The sequence below is a fragment of the Nerophis lumbriciformis genome, linkage group LG13 (genome assembly GCF_033978685.3).
Source record: "Nerophis lumbriciformis linkage group LG13, RoL_Nlum_v2.1, whole genome shotgun sequence".
In the NCBI taxonomy this organism is placed as follows: domain Eukaryota; kingdom Metazoa; phylum Chordata; class Actinopteri; order Syngnathiformes; family Syngnathidae; genus Nerophis; species Nerophis lumbriciformis.
The window spans coordinates 1,423,809-1,439,648 of NC_084560.2; the positions used below are offsets into that span (position 1 = coordinate 1,423,809).

General features: G+C 43.3%; 1 protein-coding gene across 3 annotated transcripts in view; it reads left to right on the forward strand.

Moving 5' to 3' along the window:
* dnajb2 (DnaJ heat shock protein family (Hsp40) member B2) overlaps positions 1-15,840 on the forward strand; it is a 59,088-nt gene that overhangs the window by 24,448 nt on the left and 18,800 nt on the right. For all 3 annotated transcript variants that reach the window (XM_061971819.1, XM_061971817.1, XM_061971818.1), the window contains 2 exons: positions 12,355-12,464; positions 12,531-12,584. In XM_061971819.1, the coding sequence (XP_061827803.1) occupies positions 12,355-12,464; positions 12,531-12,584 (164 nt within the window). The remainder of the gene's footprint in view (positions 1-12,354; positions 12,465-12,530; positions 12,585-15,840) is intronic.

Consider the following 15,840-nt stretch of genomic DNA (forward strand, 5'->3'; position numbering starts at 1 on the left):
GAAATGACACAACACTCACACAGCAAACATGGTATGTGAGCTGTCGTCGTCGCCCTCTACTGGTCAAATTTAGCACGACAAAGTGCAGTTACGCCACAAATATGTAGCAGCACGCTCATTTCCGTCTGGAGTCCACGATTAAAGTTGCTCAGGGTTGAAAATACACAAACACGCTGCAAAAAGTCCGTGTTCAAAAACAAGGGAACAAATAAAAAATGAGGGGTATTTTATTTGAACTTAGCAAAATGATCTGCCAATAGAACAAGAAAATTTGGCTTGTCAAGACTTTCCAAAACAAGTAAAATGAGCTAACCTCAATGAACCCCAAAATAGCTTAAAATAAGTATATTCTGACTAATAACAAGTGCACTTTTCTTGGTAGAAAAAACAAATATGAGACCTTTTTGCTCAATATGTTGAAAAATATTCTTAAATGAAGTAAATGCTAGTGCCATTATCTTGACATAATGATATGCCCTCGCCATTACATTTCTTGAAACCAGCAAACTTATACTAAAAACGAATTTATTGTTCTTAATGGAAAGGCAACAAGGCAAGCGCTTGTTACTCTCGGGGTCTCCGAGAGTAACAAGTTGTCTAAAAATGCATTTTTAGACTATATGATTGTTACTCTCGGAGACCCCGAGAGTAACAAGCGCTTGCCTATATATCACTTTAAGACAATATGATTGTTACTTTCGGAGACCCCGAGAGTAACAAGCGGTTGCCTATATATCACTTTTAGACAATATGATTGTTACTCTCGGACACCCCGAGAGTAACAAGCGGTTGCCTATATATCACTTTTAGACAATATGATTGTTACTCTCGGAGACCCCGAGAGTAACAAGCGGTTGCCTATATATCACTTTAAGACAATATGATTGTTACTTTCGGAGACCCCGAGAGTAACAAGCGGTTGCCTATATATCACTTTTAGACAATATGATTATTACTCTCGGACACCCCGAGAGTAACAAGCGGTTGCCTATATATCACTTTTAGACAATATGATTGTTACTCTCGGAGACCCCGAGAGTAACAAGCGGTTGCCTATATATCACTTTAAGACAATATGATTGTTACTTTCGGAGACCCCGAGAGTAACAAGCGGTTGCCTATATATCACTTTTAGACAATATGATTGTTACTCTCGGAGACCCCGAGAGTAACAAGCGGTTGCCTATATATCACTTTAAGACAATATGATTGTTACTCTCGGAGACCCCGAACTAACAAGCGGTTGCCTATATATCACTTTAAGACAATATGATTGTTACTCTCGGAGACCCCGAGAGTAACAAGCGGTTGCCTATACATCACTTTAAGACAATATGATTGTTACTTTCGGAGACCCCGAGAGTAACAAGCGGTTGCCTATATATCACTTTTAGACAATATGATTGTTACTCTCGGAGACCCCGAGAGTAACAAGCGGTTGCCTATATATCACTTTAAGACAATATGATTGTTACTTTCGGAGACCCCGAGAGTAACAAGCGGTTGCCTATATATCACTTTTAGACAATATGATTGTTACTCTCGGAGACCCCGAGAGTAACAAGCGGTTGCCTATATATCACTTTTAGAAAATATGATTGTTACTCTCGGAGACCCCGAGAGTAACAAGCGGTTGCCTATATATCACTTTTAGAAAATATGATTGTTACTCTCGGAGATCCCGAGAGTAACAAGCGGTTGCCTATATATCACTTTAAGACAATATGATTGTTACTCTCGGAGACCCCGAGAGTAACAAGCGGTTGCCTATATATCACTTTTAGACAATATGATTGTTACTTTCGGAGACCCCGAGAGTCACAAGCGGTTGCCTATATATCACTTTTAGACAATATGATTGTTACTCTCGGAGACCCCGAGAGTAACAAGCGGTTGCCTATATATCACTTTAAGACAATATGATTGTTACTCTCGGAGACCCTGAGAGTAACAAGCAGTTGCCTATATATCACTTTAAGACAATATTATTGTTACTCTCGGAGACCCCGAGAGTAACAAGCGGTTGCCTATATATCACTTTAAGACAATATGATTGTTACTCTCGGAGACCCCGAGAGTAACAAGCGGTTGCCTATATATCACTTTAAGACAATATGATTGTTACTTTCGGAGACCCCGAGAGTAACAAGCGGTTGCCTATATATCACTTTTAGACAATACGATTATTACTCTCGGAGACCCCGAGAGTAACAAACGGTTGATTGATTGATAGAACACAGACACAATTCCCTTCATCAAGCATGGTTTTGTTTTCACAACTGTTCATTGTTTGGTTTGTGTGTCTTTGTAGTGTTGAAAATACACTACTTTGTATAGGTTGCATATGTGGGTGTTATGGTTAAAGGGGAACATTATCACCAGACCTATGTAAGCGTCAATATATACCTTGATGTTGCAGAAAAAAGACCACCGAACTCTAAATGGGTGAATTTTGGCGAATTAAACGCCTTTCTATTATTCGCTCTCGGAGCGATGACGTCACAACGTGACGTCTCATCGGGAAGCAATCCGCCATTTTCTCACTTTCGTCGGAGGGTGTAACAACACGAACAGGGACGGATTCAAGTTGCACCAGTGGCCTAAAGATGCGAAAGTGGCAAGAAATTGGACGAAATTTGTTCAAAATACGAGGCTGTGGGGAAAGCCGACGAAATGGTCAATCAATCTTTATTTATATAGCCCTAAATCACAAGTGTCTCAAAGGGCTGCACAAGCCACAACGACATCCTCGGTACAAAGCCCACATACGGGCAAGGAAAAACTCACCCCAGTGGGACGTCGATGTGAATGACTATGAGAAACCTTGGAGAGGACCGCATATGTGGGTAACCCCCCCCCCCTCTAGGGGAGACCGAAAGCAATGGATGTCGAGTGGGTCTGACATAATATTGTGAGAGTCCAGTCCATAGTGGATCCAACATAATAGTAAGAGTCCAGTCCATAGTGGGGCCAGCAGGAAACCATCCCGAGCGGAGACGGGTCAGCAGCGCAGAGATGTTCCCAGCCGATGCACAGGCGAGCGGTCCACCCCGGGTCCCGACTCTGGACAGCCAGCACTTCATCCATGGCCACCGGACCTGTGTCCCCCCCCTTTCCACAAGGAAAAGGGGAGCAGAGGAGTAAAGAAAAGAAACGGCAGATCAACTGGTCTAACAGGGGGGCTATTTAAAGGCTAGAGTATACAAATGAGTTTTAAGATGGGACTTAAATGCTTCTACTGAGGTAGCATCTCTAACTGTTACCGGGAGGGCATTCCATAGTACTGGAGCCCCAATAGAAAACGCTCTATAGCCCGCAGACTTTTTTTGGGCTCTGGGAATCACTAATAAGCCGGAGTTCTTTGAACGCAGATTTCTTGCCGGGACATATGGTACAATGCAATCGACAAGATAGGACGGAGCTAGACCGTGTAGTATTTTATACGTAAGTAGTAAAACCTTAAAGTCACATCTTAAGTGCACAGGAAGCCAGTGCAGGTGAGCCAGTATAGGCGTAATATGATCAAACTTGGTCAGTCGTTTGTTCCGCACACTTTACCGACGAAAGCTATGCTACGACAGAGATGGCAAGAATGTGTGGATATCCTGCGACGCTCAAAGCAGATGCATTTCCAACTAAGGCTGAAACGACGCGTCGACGTAGTCGACGTCATCGGTTACGTAAATACGTCGACGCTGTTTTTGTGCGTCGATGCGTCGCATATTTACGTCACACTACCGTCATGGCGCAGCGCAAAGCAGACGATGCGAGCGGTGCGAGCGAGGGGAAAAAAGCACGCCAAAAGTCGTCAAAAGTGTGGGTGTATTTCAATAAACGGCCTAATAATGTTGTAGCGGCGAACAGCTGTCTCGTCAGCTGATGTGCGAGCTCGCAACCGTGGCTGCTGAGCAACCAGCCAAACCCCATCCATCCATCCATCCATCCATCCATCTTCTTCCGCTTATCCGAGGTCGGGTCGCGGGGGCAGCAGCTTAAGCAGGGAAGCCCAGACTTCCCTCTCCCCAGCCACTTCGTCCAGCTCTTCCTGTGGGACCCCGAGGCGTTCCCAGGCCAGCCGGGAGACATAGTCTTCCCAACGTGTCCTGGGTCTTCCCCGTGGCCTCCTACCGGTGGGACGTGCCCTAAACACCTCCCTAGGGAGGCGTTCGGGTGGCATCCTGACCAGATGCCCGAACCACCTCATCTGGCTCCTCTCGATGTGGAGGAGCAGCGGCTTTACTTTGAGCTCCCCCCGAATGACAGAGCTTCTCACCCTATCTCTAAGGGAGAGCCCCGCCACCCGGCGGAGGAAACTCATTTCGGCCGCTTGTACCCGTGATCTTGTCCTTTCGGTCATAACCCAAAGCTCATGACCATAGGTGAGGATGGGAACGTAGATCGACCGGTAAATCGAGAGCTTTGCCTTCTGGCTCAGCTCCTTCTTCACCACAACGGATCGATACAGCGTCCGCATTACTGAAGTCGCCGCACCGATCCGCCTGTCGATCTCACCATCCACTCTTCCCTCACTCGTGAACAAGACTCCGAGGTACTTGAACTCCTCCACTTGGGGCAAGATCTCCTCCCCAACCCGGAGATGGCACTCCACCCTTTTCCGGGCGAGGACCATGGACTCGGACTTGGAGGTGCTGATTCTCATCCCAGTCGCTTCACACTCAGCTGCGAACCAATCCAGTGAGAGCTGAAGATCCTGGCCAGATGAAGCCATCAGGACCACATCATCTGCAAAAAGCAGAGACCTAATCCTGCAGCCACCAAACCAGATCCCCTCAACGCCCTGACTGCGCCTAGAAATTCTGTCCATAAAAGTTATGAACAGAATCGGTGACAAAGGGCAGCCTTGGCGGAGTCCAACCCTCACTGGAAACGTGTCCGACTTACTACCGGCAATGCGGACCAAGCTCTGGCACTGATCATACAGGGAGCGGACTGCCACAATCAGACAGTCCGATACCCCGTACTCTCTGAGCACTCCCCACAGGACTTCCCGAGGGACACGGTCGAATGCCTTCTCCAAGTCCACAAAACACATGTAGACTGGTTGGGCAAACTCCCATGCACCCTCAAGGACCCTGCCGAGAGTATAGAGTTGGTCCACAGTTCCACGACCAGGACGAAAACCACACTGTTCCTCCTGAATCCGAGGTTCGACTATCCGGCGTAGCCTCCTCTCCAGTACACCTGAATAGACCTTACCGGGAAGGCTGAGGAGTGTGATCCCACGATAGTTAGAACACACCCTCCGGTTCCCCTTCTTAAAGAGAGGAACCACCACCCCGGTCTGCCAATCCAGAGGTACCGCCCCCGATGTCCACGCGATGCTGCAGAGTCCAGCCAAACCCCACTTAATAAAATTATATTTTATCTTAGAGCACATCTGCATCCCTATTCACCTAGGCAACCCCAGGAAATGTATATAATTCGGCATTATTTCGGCCAGTCGGCTTATATGATCAGAACCGATCAGTTTACGTTCACGCGCAGGTATAACGTGGGGCGCTCCCGTCTCATCTGCTGGTGCGCGAGCCCGGTAATTAGACCGCTGTGTCAAATCATGGAGTACAAAAGACGCCAGCGCAGAGTGGAAAAAGGTTTAGTTCGTTACAGAAAAACCAGAGTTGTGCCAAAAGTGTACCAAAACCAATAGCTGAACGGACAGCCGGTAAGATTGCACTTTACTTCTCTTTGTGGGTGTGGCGCACCTGTTGCGCTGGTGAGATGGGGGGGGGGTGCTTAGTCTGGAGGCTAAATACACACGGTGTTTTGTGTAACTGTTGTTTAGTAAGGAAGTGTTGATATTCTTTGCTTAGTTTGATAAATGTTGGAGCAGTTTGCTTCATCAGGAGGGTGAAGTCGCTCAATTTAAAGTGTTGGATTTAACTGTGTTGGATCATTGGCTGCTGGTGAGGGCATAGAAAAAGGGGCGTTTTTCTACCAGTAGACAGCGTTTAAGATTGAGTGTTTCACTGCTAATTTAATAATATATTTATATTGAATATGGATTTTAAATATGTATCTAAATAGGTGGTTAATTGGTTAGGTATTCATGTATTTGCATATTGGGTTTTCTGCTGCATTTATCTATTGTGTTTCTGGGTTTAAATGTATTTTATATGTATCTTGGTGCATTTATGTTGAGACAATTTACTTAAAATCTGTTTTAACTTAAAGGGAAAAGATGTGTCCATTTTCTTGCACTTGTTTAATGGTTAAGAGTTTGATTGCCTAATTAATAATTGTAAATTATGGGATTGATAATTGATTGATTTTTTACAGCATGTTAATCTTGTGGTGTTTTGTCCTTAAAGGTTTTTCACCTACTAAAGAAGCTAAAGGCTACTAAAGGCTACTAAAGACAGCTAATGACAGCTAAAGAAACTAAAGTCTACTAAAGTCTACTAACACTGCTAAAGACTGCTAAAAAGACTAAAGAAGAAAAAAGAAGCTGTTTCTTCGTTGGAAAAACTGTTGCAAACTAAAGAAAAATAAAAGGAAAAAGTAACTACGGTCTGGTCTTTTGAGTGAAATCCAGAAGCCACATTTAGCATTGGTACATCCCTTCAAGTGTGGGATAAGCACAGCGAAAAAAGCAAAACACTTGACAGTTGTTGTATGCACACTGTGTCTAGCGGAAATGGCCTATCATAGCAGCACAACGGCTATGAAGGAACATTTGAAAAGAAAACACCCGACAGCGTTCTTGCCATCACCATCAACTAGTCAATCGTCCGCGTGAGTATACGTTGTCATCATTACACAAAAACATGAATGTGTCATTTGTATCTGCGTTATAAATTCATAAACTAAAACACCGTTTCGCTCTGAGAGGCGCGTTTGGCGTGCCTGTTCAGTGTTTACAAAGACGCTAACGTTAATTAGTTGTGCAAATACCTTTTACAACATTAACAGTTACATATACTATGTACAAACCAACAATTAACTTTCACTTTAATCATACTATCATTGTTGTGTTATTAAGCAAAATAAGCAATAATTTTACTTTTGTTGAAATGTTTACACTGTTACAGAATATTTCGTTTTGCACTTTTTTGTATTGGATGTTTATCTTTATTTTTGTACATTTTAAAGCAAAATAAGCAATACTTTTACTTTTGAAATGCTTATACTATTGCAGAATATTAAGATTTGCACTGGATGTTTACTTTTATATCTCCACATTAAAAAGCAAATAAGCTACTATTAATTTTGTTAAATGTTAAAAGTTTTAAATGTTTACATTGTTACAGAATATTTTGTCATGTTGTTGTCAATGTTGACTGAGTGGCCATACTTTTTTTTTTTGTAAATAAGTCATGCGTTTTGAAAAAACTGGCCTAAATTTATTTTTTCATCTTCATTTTAAATAAAAAAATAATCGGTAAAAGGAAAAATAATCTATAGATTAATCGAAAAAAATAATCTATAGATTAACCGATTAATCGAAAAAAATAATCTATAGATTAATCGATAGAAAAATAATCGTTAGCTGCAGCCTTATTTCCAACCATAAAGTCAAAGAAATCTGCCGCCAGACCCCCATTGAATCTGCCGGAGTGTGTGAGCAATTCAGGGACAAAGGACCTCGGTAGCACGGCAAGCAATGGCGGCAGTTTGTTCCCGTAGACGAGCGAGCTAAACCCCATGGATGTCTTGGCTCACACCATCCCTTATGCCACCGAAGATGATCAAGAGAAGAATATCGACCCTAGCTTCCCTGGCCTGCTGACATCAACTCCAAAAACTGGACAGATCAGCTTTCAGGAAAAGAGAGCGGATGAGGGTATGTCTACAGAATATATTAATTGATGAAAATTGGGCTGTCTGCACTCTCAAAGTGCATGTTGTTGCCAAATGTATTTCATATGCTGTAAACCTAGTTCATAGTTGTTAGTTTCCTTTAATGCCAAACAAACACATACCAATCGTTGGTTGGAAGGCGATCGCCGAATTCGTCCTCGCTTTCTCCCGTGTCGCTGGCTGTCGTGTCGTTTTCGTCGCTTTCGCTTGCATACGGTTCAAACCGATATGGCTCAATAGCTTCAGTTTCTTCTTCAATTTGGTTTTCGCTACCTGCCTCCACACTACAACCATCCGTTTCAATACATGCGTAATCTGTTGAATCGCTTAAGCCGCTGAAATCCGAGTCTGAATCCGAGCTAATGTCGCTATAGCTTGCTGTTCTATCCACCATGTTTGTTTGTGTTGGCTTCACTATGTGACGTCACAGGAAAATGGACGGGTGTATATAACGATGGTTAAAATCAGGCACTTTGAAGCTTTTTTTAGGGATATTGCGTGATGGGTAAAATTTTGAAAAAAAACTTCGAAAAATATAATAAGCCACTGGGATCTGATTTTTAATGGTTTTAACCATTCTGAAATTGTGATAATGTTCCCCTTTAAAGGGGGGACTTGACGGCACAGACACAAGGGGGCGGTATAGCTCTATGTTTAATTATATATATGCACAATATATATAATACACAATACTAAATACATATATATTTATATTTACAGCCCGGCCCCGGCCATTTTTTTTTTAATTGTCATTTTTAAGAATTTATCTGAGTGTGCATGAACTATTTCTGTTCAAAATAGTTAGAAATGTCAAATGTTTAAATGTTAACTGTCAGTTTACTGTACTGTGCCAACTGTACTACTATATGAGTACCTATTTTCTATTGTTTCATTGAAAATAAAACAGCAAAGTCCATTTGGCTGTCATCTGTTTTAATTATGAGACACAATTGTGTCAAAGTCATGATTTTTTTAAATTTCATGCTTGAAATAAGAAATTATGACTTTAAAAAAGTAGTTTTATACTTGTGAGTGTTGATGACACAACTTCTAGTTTCAAGCATGTTTTCCTCAATATAGGTCATCACATCTCAGCAACAAGCTGTAATATCTTGCTGACAGCATTTAGGACAAAAACACTTAAAACAAGTAAAACACTGAAAACCTGCTTAGTGAGAAGAATGATCTTATCAGACAGAAAATAAGCAAATATCAACCTTATTTGACATATTTCATCTTACTTACATTTCACTTTTTGCAGTGCAGAATAAAAGACTTTCTCTGTCTTGCCTCTTGGTGAGGGCGGTCGCATTTTTCTCCGCTCCCTCCTTCCCTGCTTGCTTTCTTCGTGTCCTTGTCTTTTCTGAACTTTTTGTTAAGCCTCTTTCTTTGCGCTGTCCTCAAATCTAAACATCAGACATGGATATGATCAGCTGGACTCTCAACGCAATTGACAAAAGTCTTTTCGAAAAAGGAAAAGAGCCTGATGGAACCATTGCTGCATGGTACGTGAGAGACTCCTGGGATAAATGGAGAATCATGTGCCTCTCAGTCCTTTCCATCGAGGACCTATTTGGAAGCGTGATCGCGGGGCACCTGCTGATTGGGCTGGGCATTGCGCTGGTGTATCGTCAAATTTGGAAGATGATGGCAGCCACTCAAGGAGCCCAACGGCTGTTCGTCACAATGGAAGGATTGGGTCGGGCTGTGGGAACACACACTGTGCGATTTCTGATTTGAAACGCAAAATGGATCTCATCATGGAGAAGCTTGGTGACAAGGAAGAATTAAATTGAACTTGAGAGATCCAGCACGGACACAGAGCAGGAATGTCATTGTTTTGACTGCTCGAAGAAAACATCCTAATCTACGATTTGACTCCCTCGAATGGCCTTGATGCTATCAGGAACAGGCTGTTCTGAAGAACTCCCCCGAGGGCTCCTCAACGAAGGACGCTTTTGACCCTCCTTTTTTTCAATAACACCTGGTGTCGAACTTTGAGATCGGCCCCAGTCCACAAAAACATTTCAACATCTCCATCCATCCATCTTCTTCCGCTTATCCGAGGGCGGTCGCAGGGGCAACAGCCTAAGCAGGGAAGCCCAGACTTCCCTCTCCCCAGCCACTTCGTCCAGCTCCTCCCGGGGGATCCCGAGGCGTTCCCAGGCCAGCCGGGAGACATAGTCTTCCCAACGTGTCCTGGGTCTTCCCCGTGGCCTCCTACCGGTCGGATGTGCCCGAAACACCTCCCGAGGGAGGCGTTCGGGTGGCATCCTGACCAGATGCCCGAACCACCTCATCTAGCTCCTCTTGATGTGGAGGAGCAGCGGCTTTACTTTGAGCTCCCCCCGGATGACATAGCTTCTCACCCTATCTCTAAGGGAGAGCCCCGCCACCCGGCGGAAGAAACTCATTTCGGCCGCTTGTACCCGTGATCTTGTCCTTTCGGTCATGACCCAAAGCTCATGACCATAGGTGAGGATGGGAACGTAGATCGACCGGTAAATCGAGAGCTTTGCCTTCTGGCTCAGCTCCTTCTTCACCACAACGGATTGATACAGCGTCCGCATTACTGAAGACGCCGCACCGATCCGCCTGTCCATCTCACCATCCACTCTTCCCTCACTCGTGAACAAGACTCCGAGGTACTTGAACTCCTCCACTTGGGGCAAGATCTCCTCCCCAACCCGGAGATGGCACTCCACCCTTTTCCGGGCGAGAACCATGGACTCGGATTTGGAGGTGCTGATTCCCATCCCAGTCGCTTCAAACTCGGCTGCGAACCGATCCAGTGAGAGCTGAAGATCTTGGCCAGATGAAGCCATCAGGACCACATCATCTGCAAAAAGCAGAGACCTAATCCTGCAGCCACCAAACCAGATACCCTCAACGCCCTGACTGCGCCTAGAAATTCTGTCCATAAAGGTTATGAACAGAATCGGTGACAAAGGGCAGCCCTGGCGGAGTCCAACCCTCACTGGAAACGTGTCCGACTTACTGCCGGCAATGCGGACCAAGCTCTGACACTGATCATACAGGGAGCGAACCGCCACAATAAGACAGTCCGTTACCCCATACTCTCTGAGCACTCCCCACAGGACTTCCCGGGGTACACGGTCGAATGCCTTCTCCAAGTCCACAAAGCACATGTAGACTGGTTGAGCAAACTCCCATGCACCCTCAAGGACCCTGCCGAGAGTATAGAGCTGGTCCACAGTTCCACGACCAGGACGAAAACCACACTGTTCCTCCTGAATCCGAGGTTTGACTATCCGGCGTAGCCTCCTCTCCAGTACACCTGAACAGACCTTACCGGGAAGGCTGAGGAGTGTGATCTCACGATAGTTGGAACACACCCTCCGGTTCTCCTTCTTAAAGAGAGGAACCACCACCCCGGTCTGCCAATCCAGAGGTACCGCCCCCGATGTCCACGCGATGTTGCAGAGTCTTGTCAACCAAGACAGCCCCACAACATCCAGAGCCAACATCCCAAGTTAATTGGGCATACATGCACGCACCCGCCCCTCCCCCAATCAACGCCTTCACCACTGCTTAATTCCTCTTCGGGGTTGTGGACGGCTGAGTAGCGCTTTATAGCGGCAGCCGGCCTCCAGGTCCCCAGATCCCCCCCCTCTGTTGCGAGTTGTTGTGATTATTTGTATCATGTTTATGTGTGCTATGCTATGTGAGGTTTTTTCCTTGGACTCAGTCTGGACCCCTCCCGAGGGTCCAGCCTTAGACTGATACTTTTTTTTACTCTTCCCCCTTTCCCAATGTCACCTTTTTTAAGGAGCGCTGTAAGTGGCGGATCCTTTGGCGGTCCCGTCTTGTCCCCTTGTAACGTATGTCTGCTCTTAGTGGGACTGTGCCCAAAATGACATTTCAGTTTTTCTGTGTCTTGTACATGTTAAAGAATGGACAACAATAATGCATCTTGATAGAAATGACAATTTGAAGTCCATGTAAAGTACATAGTTACAAGTCCGTCACAGTATTGATTGGTACTCTCGGACAAAGTCAACAAATTGGACACAAAACAAAGTCAATATCTACTTCCACAAGTTTGACTAGTTTGGGATTTCCACCGTTGTTGTTTGTCTGGATCAACATGTCCGTGGCCTAAAATGTCCCACAGGAAACAAACATTCACACTCTGCTGCCTAGTCCTCGTTATAAGTCAGATCGTTGCAATTTATTTGAACTTTGGGTTGAGTCTTCTCTCCACTGTGACACTCCTGGCTGTGGCCCCCCTGTGGGCAGTACTGCACCCATGATCCACCCCAGTTGGAATGCACGCATCAAGACTTTGACCATACCTCAATATTGCAGTGGAGGAAAACCTCATGAATGTTGTCATGCCTCCAGGTCCTAGTCCTAGTCCTAGTCCTAGGCTCTGACATGTATCCCAGGGAAGGGGTCTTGCACCATCAACCACACCCAATTATTGATCAGAGTAGACTGGGTTCCAGGAACCTCTCAGGGCCGTGTGTTCAGAGCCGGCGTTTGTTTTGGTGAAAGTTGTTTCCTTGTCCTCAGCTACAGGAAGCTGGCACTGAAGTGGCATCCCGACAAGAATCCCGACAACAAAGAGGAAGCGGAAAAGAAGTTCAAGGAAGTGGCCGAGGCGTACGAAGTTCTCTCTGACCGTGAGTCCGCCTGATGTCCGTCTGGAAAATGTCTCCTTTTGTCTTCTGACTTTGTCTTCTCTGCAGAGAGCAAACGTGAAGCCTACGACCGATACGGGAGTGACAGGATGAGACACTCAGGTATCCATTTAGTGTCTCTTAACCACTAAGTGTCTTTGTCTCAGGTGTAATACACTTTTACACCACTTGTGGCAGTAATGACAACAATATAACAGAAGTACTCAGGTGTAATACACTTTTACACCACTTGTGGCAGTAATGACAACATCACACAAGTACTCAGGTGTAATACACTTTTACACCACTTGTGGCAGTAATGACAACATCACACAAGTACTCAGGTGTAATACACTTTTACACCACTTGTGGCAGTAATGACAACATCACACAAGTACTCAGGTGTAGTACACTTTTACACCACTTGTGGCAGTAATGACATCATCACACAAGTACTCAGGTGTAATACACTTTTACACCACTTGTGGCAGTAATGACATCATCACACAAGTACTCAGGTGTAATACACTTTTACACCACTTGTGGCAGTAATGACATCATCACACAAGTACTCAGGTGTAATACACTTTTACACCACTTGTGGCAGTAATGACATCATCACACAAGTACTCAGGTGTAATACACTTTAACACCACTTGTGGCAGTAATGACAACATCACACAAGTACTCAGGTGTAATACACTTTTACACCACTTGTGGCAGTAATGACATCATCACACAAGTACTCAGGTGTAATACACTTTTACACCACTTGTGGCAGTAATGACATCATCACACAAGTACTCAGGTGTAATACACTTTTACACCACTTGTGGCAGTAATGACAACATCACACAAGTACTCAGGTGTAATACACTTTTACACCACTTGTGGCAGTAATGACATCATCACACAAGTACTCAGGTGTAATACACTTTTACACCACTTGTGGCAGTAATGACATCATCACACAAGTACTCAGGTGTAATACACTTTTACACCACTTGTGGCAGTAATGACAACAATATAACAGAAGTACTCAGGTGTAATACACTTTTACACCACTTGTGGCAGTAATGACAACATCACACAAGTACTCAGGTGTAATACACTTTTACACCACTTGTGGCAGTAATGACAACATCACACAAGTACTCAGGTGTAATACACTTTTACACCACTTGTGGCAGTAATGACAACATCACACAAGTACTCAGGTGTAGTACACTTTTACACCACTTGTGGCAGTAATGACATCATCACACAAGTACTCAGGTGTAATACACTTTTACACCACTTGTGGCAGTAATGACAACATCACACAAGTACTCAGGTGTAATACACTTTTACACCACTTGTGGCAGTAATGACATCATCACACAAATACTCAGGTGTAATACACTTTTACACCACTTGTGGCAGTAATGACAACATCACACAAGTACTCAGGTGTAATACACTTTTACACCACTTGTGGCAGTAATGACATCATCACACAAGTACTCAGGTGTAATACACTTTTACACCACTTGTGGCAGTAATGACATCATCACACAAGTACTCAGGTGTAATACACTTTTACACCACTTGTGGCAGTAATGACATCATCACACAAGTACTCAGGTGTAATACACTTTTACACCACTTGTGGCAGTAATGACATCATCACACAAGTACTCAGGTGTAATACACTTTTACACCACTTGTGGCAGTAATGACATCATCACACAAGTACTCAGGTGTAATACACTTTTACACCACTTGTGGCAGTAATGACATCATCACACAAGTATTTAGGTGTAATACACTTTTACACCACTTGTGGCAGTAATGACATCATCACACAAGTACTCAGGTGTAATACACTTTTACACCACTTGTGGCAGTAATGACATCATCACACAAGTACTCAGGTGTAATACACTTTTACACCACTTGTGGCAGTAATGACATCATCACACAAGTACTCAGGTGTAATACACTTTTACACCACTTGTGGCAGTAATGACATCATCACACAAGTACTCAGGTGTAATACACTTTTACACCACTTGTGGCAGTAATGACATCATCACACAAGTACTCAGGTGTAATACACTTTTACACCACTTGTGGCAGTAATGACAACATCACACAAGTACTCAGGTGTAATACATTGTTCCACCACTTGTGGCAGTAATGACATCATCAGACAAAGCAAAGGCAAGTCATAGAGAAGTGTCTTAAGCACATGACTAAAATGGTGAAGCTGTATTTTTATTTGCACTTTAAATTTTATTGACACTATTTAAAAAAAACAACAAATATTATTATCTATCATTGATTTTGAATTTATTTTTTATTTTAGCACTGCGTAACTTTCCTTTCGCAGAATATTTGATTAGTATTTAATTTTGTAATCAGTCTGAATAAAGGTTTGTTAATAATCACATGCTTTTATATCACTGGACAATATGTAATATAATAAACTGAGTAGGTTAGGGCAGGTTACCTGGCAGGCACAAGTCATTGATACAATGTTGATTATACGTACATGTCCTTTAAAACTGACTTTGATACAATGTTGATTATACGTACTTGTCCTTTAAAACTGACTTTGATACATTGATTATACGTACGTGTCCTTTAAAACTGACTGATACATTGGTTGTACGTATGTGTCCTTTAAAACGGACTTTGATACAACGTTGATTATACGTACGTGTCCTTTAAAACTGACTTTGATACAACGTTGATTATTTAAAGGACACGTAAGTGTCCTTTAAAACTGACTTTATTACAATGTTGATTATACGTACTTGTCCTTTAAAACTGACTTTGATACATTGATTATACGTACGTGTCTTTTAAAACTGACTTTGATACATTGGTTATACGTATGTGTCCTTTAAAACGGACTTTGATACAACGTTGATTATACGTACGTGTCCTTTAAAACTGACTTTGATACAACGTTGATTATTTAAAGGACACGTAAGTGTCCTTTAAAACTGACTTTATTACAATGTTGATTATACGTACGTGTCCTTTAAAACTGGCTTTGATACAACGTTGATTATACGTACATGTCCTTTAAAACTGACTTTGATACATTGGTTATACGTACGTGTCCTTTAAAACTGGCTTTGATACAATGTTGATTATACGTACGTGTCCTTTAAAACGGACTTTGATACAACGTTAATTATACATACTTGTCCTTTAAAACTGACTTTGATACAACGTTGATTATACGTACATGTCCTTTAAAACTGACTTTGATACATTGGTTATACGTACGTGTCCTTTAAAACTGGCTTTGATACAATGTTGATTATACGTACTTGTCCTTTAAAACGGACTTTGATACAACGTTAATTATACATACTTGTCCTTTAAA